The sequence below is a fragment of the Oncorhynchus gorbuscha genome, linkage group LG21 (assembly GCF_021184085.1).
Source record: "Oncorhynchus gorbuscha isolate QuinsamMale2020 ecotype Even-year linkage group LG21, OgorEven_v1.0, whole genome shotgun sequence".
NCBI lineage: Eukaryota > Metazoa > Chordata > Actinopteri > Salmoniformes > Salmonidae > Oncorhynchus > Oncorhynchus gorbuscha.
The window spans coordinates 29,401,294-29,409,927 of NC_060193.1; the positions used below are offsets into that span (position 1 = coordinate 29,401,294).

Sequence of the window (8,634 nt, forward strand, 5' to 3'; positions counted from 1 at the left end):
ACCATCATAAATGTCGACTCCTTACCACCATCATAAATGTCGACTCCTTACCACCATCATAAATGTCGACTCCTTACCACCATCATAAATGTTGACTCCTTACCACCAACATAAATGTCGACTCCTTACCACCATCATAAATGTCAATTTTGTCAATGACAAAACAACACTTTTTTTGTAGTTATTGCTGTGTGATACCTGGTCATTTCAATACCATAAAATGAAGTGCCACCTAGATTTAACTCCGAATTGACCTATTATATTTGATCTTGTGTTGTTTTAGGGCCTCATGGCCAGTCCTGGCCTGGTCACTTCCAGCCAGTCACTACTGGAGTGGTGTCAGGAGGCCACCAAAGAACACAAGGGGGTCAAGATCACTAACTTCAGCACATCCTGGAGGAACGGCCTGGCCTTCTGTGCCCTTCTACACCACTTCCACCCGGACAGGATGTAGGTACCGTCTGTGGATAGCTTAGACATGAACATAAACAGGCATTATGTTATGGTTTCTTTAACCTTTGAAAATGACATCATGATCATTTTTTGTGTTAACTTGTTTCCTGTTCTTGTGTATCGATTTTTTTTTCTCTCTTCGCTACTTAGAAACTTTGAGATGCTGGACCCTTATGACATCAAGCGCAACAACAAGAAGGTGATTGCCCACATGTTATTTCGGCGTGTGATAATCAGTCAATCAGTATAATGTGCTAACCCATCATTTCCTAGGCCTAGAATTGTTATCATGAAGTGTTTAGCACCTGAACATGTTACCAGTGGTGGAAAAAGTACCCAAAACTAAAGATACCCTAATAGAAAATGAGTCAAGTAAAAGGGAAAGTCACCCAGCAAAATAGTACTTGAGTAAAAGTTTTTGGTTTTAAATATACTTACATTTTTGAGTGCGTTTACTGTAGGGGAGAGTGGGGTGAGTTGAGCCATTTTTTACATTCTGCATTACTCCGTCAAGGGAAATATAATATAATTTCTAACAAAGATATTTACATATATTTCAGGATGTTCAGGATCTATCCCTGGAAATAATCAGAATTCATGTAAACATGACAGTCTAAGTCTCAAAAGTAAAAGTATAAATCATTTCTTATATTAAGCAAACCAGACGGCACGATGTTCTTCTTTTATTATTTTATATAGCCAGGGGCACACTCCAACACTTATGGTTAGTGAGACCGACAGATCAGAGGCAGTAGGGATGACCAGGGATGTTCTCTTGTAGGTGTGTGAATTGGTAAAGGTTTCTGTCCTGAAAATGTATGGAGTAAAAGTACATTATTTTCTTTCGGAATGTAGTGGAGAAAAAGTAAAAGTTGTCAAAAATAGAAATGGTAAAGTACAGAGACCCCCCAAAAATGACTTAAGTAGTAACTGAAAGTATTTTTACTTAAGCACTACTGCATTTTACCCATCCACCCCATCTCCTCTTTAACCCCCAGGCTTTCGACGGCTTTGCTAAGCTGGGCATTTCTCGGCTGATGGAGCCCTCAGACATGGCCCTCCTGGCCGTACCTGACCGCCTCATTGTCATGACCTACCTCAACCAGATCCGCACCTACTTCTTGGGCCAGGAGCTGAGCGTGCTGCACATAGAGGCGGACAGCAGCGAGTCCAGCTACGGTGTGGCCGGGGAGAGCAGGGAGGGCCCCGACCCGGAGGCCGCTGCACGCTACTGTCAACGGATCCAAGATGAGACCCTCACAATGAACACCAATGGGGGCGCTGCAGAGAAGGAGGCGTATAGTGAAACTAAGGGGGGCACCAATGGGGACGTGGTCCCGCCCCCTAGAACCAAACGGCTACAAGCTGCAGGGGCAGGAGGAGGGGCCCAGGCCCCCGTCGCACCCCCCAGGACACACTTCTTATCTGCCAAGTCTGGGTTCTCCCAGCTAAAGGATGCAGATCTGGTTAAGAAGCGGCGGTCGCAACGCAGGTCAATAGACGAGGCAGACACACCCGAGGTAAGAGGCCTACGATCTCTGTCTCTCTCTGATTTCTGCTCTCTGATATCTGCTATTCTTTCTCTCTCTCTCTCTCTCTCTCTCTCTCTCTCTCTCTCTCTCTCTCTCTCTCTCTCTCTCTCTCTCTCTCTCAGAGTGATTCCTTTGTTTTATTTACAGGTTGCTACAGGTCAGGAAGAGGGTGGAGCTACCAGAAGGAAATCAGAAACAGGTACGTCCAGTATATTGATTTTGTATGATGTTATTGGAGTTTACACCCACACAGACTTACTGAGTCTCCATTTTCCCAGGAACTTTGATTGCACAACACCCATCAGAGGTGCAGTGGCTAGGAGAGAGAGAGAGAGAGTACAGACACAAGTCATCACAGTTTTCTTTTCTGTACTTGGCTCATCCACCCCCTGAGCATTGGCATCACTCACTCTAATTACTTTGATGGTTTCCTGTCATTAGGATCAGTCCTTGGCCTATCACACCATGCTAATTGCCTCTTGCCGTCGCAGTCGAATTTGCCACTTTAATGCTCGTCTAGTAATTACTCAGTGGAGCTAATGCATTATGCTCCTATGTATTTCCTTACACTGTGCTTGGGTGTATTTTACATATAGAATGGGAAGCTGGTGAAGAAGGACGATCGGCTGAGGAGGGGTGCCAGGTCTGTCACTTTCACAAATCCCTGCCTGCCGCTGTCGTAAACACTTACGTGCATCAAGGAAATACCAATGTTCTGTATATGAAGGAAGTGTGTGTGTGTGTGTGTGTGTGTGTGTGTGTGTGTGTGTGTGTGTGTGTGTGTGTGTGTGTGTGTGTGTGTGTGTGTGTGTGTGTGTGTGTGTGTGTGTGTGTGTGTGTGTGTGTGTGTGTGTGTGCGTGCGTGCGTGCGTGTGTGCGTGCGTGCGTGCGTGCGTGTGTGTGTGTGTGTGTGCGTGCGTGTGCGTGCGCGTGCGTGCCCAGGACGCCAGCCAGTATGCACTGAGTGAGATGAAGGCCCTGGAGACGGAACAGAAGCACATTGACAGCAGGGCAGACATAGTGGAAAGGAGACTACGCCGACTGATGGAGTCAGGTGAGGGAGGGAGGGTGAAGAAAGAGAAAGAAAAATACCCTTGAATAAATGTTCAGTATTTTCAAGGCTTCTTCTTTATAATGATGCCCTCTCTGTCTCCATACATGTAGGTAGTGACAAGATGCAGGAGGAGAAGCTGATTCAGGAGTGGTTCACTCTGGTCAACAAGAAGAACGCCCTCATCAGGAGACAAGACCAACTACAGCTACTGTAAGATCCACCATCCCCGCCGTGTTCTCCACCGTTACCTTGTGCTTTAAACAACTCTGACATATTATAGATCCGTTACATTGATCTGACCAAAAGTTATTCCGCTCCACAGACAAGAAGAGCAGAACCTTGAAACGAGGTTTGAGATGCTGAACCGAGAACTGAGAGACATGATGGCTATTGAAGGTAAAACTGCAGTACCGATATACTGAGCTACAAGATTCATGGTGCAACTCTTTTGGTCATAGTGACATACAATAGCAAAAATCTGTCTTAAAGCTCGAATCCTTAATTGAAACAATACCAATGTTTTTCCCCCTCCCCTGTTTTTCTAAAAAGCTAAGGGATGGGGCTGGATAAATGTAACCCCTCTCAAATTCATAGACAGAGCTAATTATGCAATGACTGACCATAAATGAGATCAAATGTATAGTTTTTAACCATGTTTTGAGGCTTTACATTTACGTTGTTTACAAACATTAGAGTAAAACACGCTTATGGGGTTCGACAGTTGAACTAAGTTCTATTATAAGTTCTATTCTTCAAGAATCAATAGGTATATATATCATCAATTTCTAAGTCCAAAAATGGATGTAGCAGCTAAGGATTTTAGCTTTGAGTCTGCAAAGGAAATCTGAAGTATGGCTGTAAGCTTTGGGCGTGTTTGACTCACGCTAGTTCATCTGTTTGGAAAAGCCAGACCTACCAACTGTGCCAAGTGGTATCTGCCCTCGAGTTGGTTTGAGGAAGTGATCCTTTCTTTAATGTCATAATTTATTTGAATCCTTTATTTACTTCTAGTTTCATCATTAGGTTCTAAATCTTTAAAGAGGTCCTCCCGAGTGGCGCAGCGGTCTAAGGCACTGCAGTGCTTGAGGTGTCAATACAGATCCGTGTTCGATCCCGGGCTATGTCGCAGCCGGCCGCGACCTATAGAGACCCAATGACGCGACGCACAATTGGCCCAGAGTCGTCCGGGTTAGGGGAGGGTTTGCCCGGCTGGGATGTCCTTGTCCCATCGCGCTCTTGCGACTCCTGTGGCGGGCGTGGCACAGTGCATGCTGACACGGTCGCCAGGTGTACGGTGTTTCCTCCGACACATTGGTGCGGCTGGCTTCCGGACTAAGTGAGCAGTGTGTCAAGAAGCAGTCCGGCTTGGCAGGGTCATGTTTCGGAGGACGCATGGCTCTCGAACTTCGCCTCTCTCGAGTCCGCACTAGAGTTGCAGCGATGGGACAAGACTGTAACTACCAATTGGATATCACGAAATGGTAGAGAAAAAGGGGTCAAATTTTTTTATATTTATATTTCATTGATCTTTAAAGAGAAGTTTAAAAGTAAGCTACAGGGGATTCTTGTTATGTTTCACACGCTATTAGAATGTTATTAGAGCAAGGTGAAAGCCAATAGAATAAAAAAAGGAGAAAGACCAAGAATCCAAGAAAAAGCTGGTCATGGAACTAAATTGCACATTGGCAACGCAACAACTCTTTTTCTACTCTGTACCACCCTCAATACTGTATCACTCTGTCCCTGTCTTCCTCTCCTCCACTCCCACTCTTCCACTCCCTTCTTTCTGTCCTCCAGAGTGGCAGAAGACAGCGGCCCATAAGCACAGGGAGCAGCTGCTACTGCAGGAGCTGGTGTCTCTGGTCAACCTGAGGGATGAGCTGGTCCATGACATGGATGCCAAGGAGAAAGGGTGAGACAGCCATGTCTGCATATTTGGCCCCTCAAGTTTATGAGCACAAAAAACAACATTTATTTATTTTCATGGTTGGACATAAAAGACTGTAAAAAAGACCAGGAAATCAGCTGCAAGTTATTTTAATTTTTGCAATCTGTTCCCAAGTATTCCCACAAATAATAGAGAGACACGTGATCATATACAAGTTTCTACGCAAGGTTTGAAATCCTTATGTTTTAGTCAAATATTATATCTGTTTGGGCTTCTTGTGGTCCATTTACAGTCTACACATGATTTGTAATTAAGTTCTGGTCCTGACCATCCGCTCAAGATAAAATCGTCCCACGGCTGAATCTAATTGATGATCCCTACCCGATTTCGTGCACTACTTTGTGCCCCAGGTCAAAAGTAGTGTACTATATAGGGAATAGGGTGTCAATTGGGACGCAGTCCCCTGGCCCAGCTGAGTCACACATGCTGAACACACACAGCAAAACACTTGACACCCTCTGCTACACATAAACCACGGGTGTATCCATCTGTTAATACTGTATTTGGGGTGACAGTATGCGATGGGGTGAATGAGATATCAGGTGTCTTTGTGAGCTTTGTCTTCCACTGCCACACGGTTGAACCTAAGTCCGATAGAGGGACTATTTGCTATGGGACTACTGTTCTAGCAGGTCTATCTCCCTGTCCTCTGTGCCTAGGGCTCTGGAGGAGGATGAGAGGCTGGAGAGAGGCCTGGAGCAGAGACGCAGGAAGTACAGCAAGAAGAGCAAGGAGGAGAAGTGTGTGCTGCAGTGAGGCCTGGCGCTGGACACACCTGAACCAGGCAGCCCTGTGGAAGGTCACCTGGGTGCACTTTGGGACTGATGCCGTATGTGTGTGGCTCCTGACATCAACACTGCATGGAAGAGATTGAGAACAGTGTTATGTGACTGCACTAAGAGGACGGAAAACGATGTTCGCCCCTCCCACCACACCCCTCCATGATATGACTGAGCCTCAATCCAACCTATGACCGGTTATGATCAGTCGCTTTGCTCTTCAGATTGTGTTTGGATTGGATTGAAGTGTTTTTCTTGACACATATTTTTCTATATGGATGCAGAGTTTGTGTGTACCTGTGTTTGTGCGTGCGAATGTGTGCGCTGATGCGTGTCTTTGTGAGTGCAATCTATGACTGTATGGCGTTATTTTGTGTGTTAACGTCGGGTCACAAAGACATATCCCTATCTAACCTATCACCAGATAGTTGCCTTACTGTAGAATCTGTTACAGGAGTGTATGGTTTCATGGGTTACGTATAAAAGGTGTTTTCCACTGAATGGCATATTATGGACGGGACAGGGCTCCAGTTACCATGTATAACAAAGACCAACTTTAGGCCCATGCAGCAGGTGGATTGATTCACCCGTCTTCACCTACAGTTACATGAAACTGACAGGAGCGGTCTGTGATTTATTGCCAATTACAATGGAGAGATGGACGGGAAGTACTCAACTTGTGCCAAAGAAATATTGCAAAAAAAAAGGGATCTTTCTTATTTCTTGCAGTGTGTTGGCTTGCCCCCTGCAGACGGCACGCAGCAAACATCTGTTGTCTCGATTGTTTATTGATGCGGATGTCGAGGAAAGAAGAAAACTGACATTGTCGACAAGGTCTTGGTATGGAAGATGTTAAATGTTGACTTGCAGGGCTCCAACGCTCAACCAGAGAGGGAGATTGTGGGGAGGAAAGGGGAAAGAACTGTGGAGTCTATACGGTAGCAAGTTTCGTACCTTAAAGCTCGGTGTCTGAATGAACAAAACCGTTTTAACTTATCCAAAATAATTTATGGTTTTATTTATTGAATAGGTATTCAACAGATAATCTTACAGATCCAGCCTTTTGACCAGACCCATATTTTTTTTTTTAATGACTGGATGTAGGAACTTTGTTTCAGGTCTGGATATGTTTATGCAGTGAGTTTGAGTTCAGTTACTGTTTTGTGACATTAGCCTTGTAATGTCTTGTTTTCCATTGATTTTGTTTTGTTGTTTTATTAATTCAGTGAATTGACACAGAAGCTGTGGAGTCTGAAAAGGAAAGGATCTAAAATACTAGAGAACAGCAATATTCAGAACAGAAAACATCAGGCAAATGCATGCTTTGTAGTATTACTATATATAGTTTTATGCACGTGGTTATGACAGAGGATAAAAGTGTATGCAGTAAACAATTAACCCTAACACGGTCTAAAAAAAAATACACTTAGGAAAATATTCTAAGATTAAAACACCAGCACTTCCTTACTGCAGTATTACTATCATTTGGCCAAGATTGGACCAGAGGTTGATATTAGCTTGACCTCTGCGGAGCAACACACCAGAGTAAAAACTAGACTCTGTCCTGAGTGATTTTGGGATGCCATTTGACTGAGAGTGAAAAAGAATTGACGGTGAAGTGTTTGAACTTGTGTTCCAGTCTGTGCCTCCTCTGCCACCCTGTTGTTAGTTACTGTGGTAATGTTTACTATTCCCTGTGTGAGTTTGAGAAATGTGCTTTTGAGTTTTCTGAAATAGCTTTTTGGGGAAGTGTTTTTGTTTGTTTTAATGTTACGTACATTTGCACTATTTGTAATGTTTGGAAAATAAAAGCTATTTTGGATGACTCGGAGAAACCACAATGCCTCTATTTAATGCAACATTTTTATATGGATATCATTCATGAATCCTTACACTTCAAGGTGGATACATACAGTTTTGAGAATGACACAAATATTAATTTCCACAAAGTTTGCTGCTTCAGTGTCTTTAGATATTTTTGTCAGATGTTACTATGGATACTGAAGTATAATTACAATCATTTCATACGTGTCAAAGGCTTTTATTGACAATTACATGAAGTTGATGCAAAGATTCAATATTTGCAATGTTGACTCTTCTTTTTCAAGTCCTCTGCAATTCACCCTGGCATGCTGTCAATTAACTTCTGGGCCACATCCTGACTGATGGCAGCCCATTCTTGCATAATCAATGCTTGGAGTTTGTCAGAATTTGTGGGTTTTTGTTTGTCTAACCGCCTCTTGAGGATTGACCACAAGTTTCAATGGGATTAGGGTCTGGGGAGTTTCCTTGCCATGGACCCAAAATATCGATGTTTTGTTCCCCGAGCCACTTAGTTATCACTTTTGCCTTATGACAAGGTGCTCCATCATGCTGGAAAAGGCATTGCTCGTCACCAAACTGTTCCTGGATGTTTGGGAGAAGTTGCTCTCGGAGGATGTGTTCCATTTTTTATTCATGACTGTGTTCTGCAAAATTGTGAGTAAGCCCACTCCCTTGGCTGAGAAGCAAGCCCACACATGAATGGTCTCAGGATGCTTTACTGTTAGCATGACACAAGACTGATGGTAGAGCTCACCTTCTCTTCTCCGGACAAGCTTTTTTCCAGGTGCCCCAAACAATCGGAAAGGAAAATGACTACCACAGACCTCAGCAGTCGAATCCCTGTACCTTTTGCAGAATATCAGTCTGTCACTGATGTTTTTCCTGGAGAGAAGGGGCTTCTTTGCTGCCCTTCTTGACACCAGGCCATCCTCCAAAGTCTTCGCCTCACTATGCGTACAGATGCACTCACACCTGCCTGTTGCCATTCCTGAGCAAGCTCTGTACTGGTGGTGCCCCGATCCCTCAGCTAAATCAACTTTAGGA

The 8,634-nt window shown here is 44.1% G+C and overlaps 1 protein-coding gene across 9 annotated transcripts in view; it reads left to right on the plus strand.

Moving 5' to 3' along the window:
* Positions 1–7,591, plus strand: part of LOC124008818 (EH domain-binding protein 1-like protein 1) — a 66,417-nt gene extending 58,826 nt beyond the window's left edge. For all 9 annotated transcript variants that reach the window (XM_046320385.1, XM_046320386.1, XM_046320387.1 and 6 more), the window contains 10 exons: positions 284–450; positions 604–652; positions 1,452–1,973; positions 2,133–2,184; positions 2,582–2,628; positions 2,928–3,039; positions 3,150–3,249; positions 3,362–3,435; positions 4,837–4,951; positions 5,647–7,591. In XM_046320385.1, the coding sequence (XP_046176341.1) occupies positions 284–450; positions 604–652; positions 1,452–1,973; positions 2,133–2,184; positions 2,582–2,628; positions 2,928–3,039; positions 3,150–3,249; positions 3,362–3,435; positions 4,837–4,951; positions 5,647–5,743 (1,335 nt within the window). In that variant the 3' untranslated portion in view covers positions 5,744–7,591. The remainder of the gene's footprint in view (positions 1–283; positions 451–603; positions 653–1,451; positions 1,974–2,132; positions 2,185–2,581; positions 2,629–2,927; positions 3,040–3,149; positions 3,250–3,361; positions 3,436–4,836; positions 4,952–5,646) is intronic.
* Positions 7,592–8,634: the final 1,043 nt, after the last annotated feature.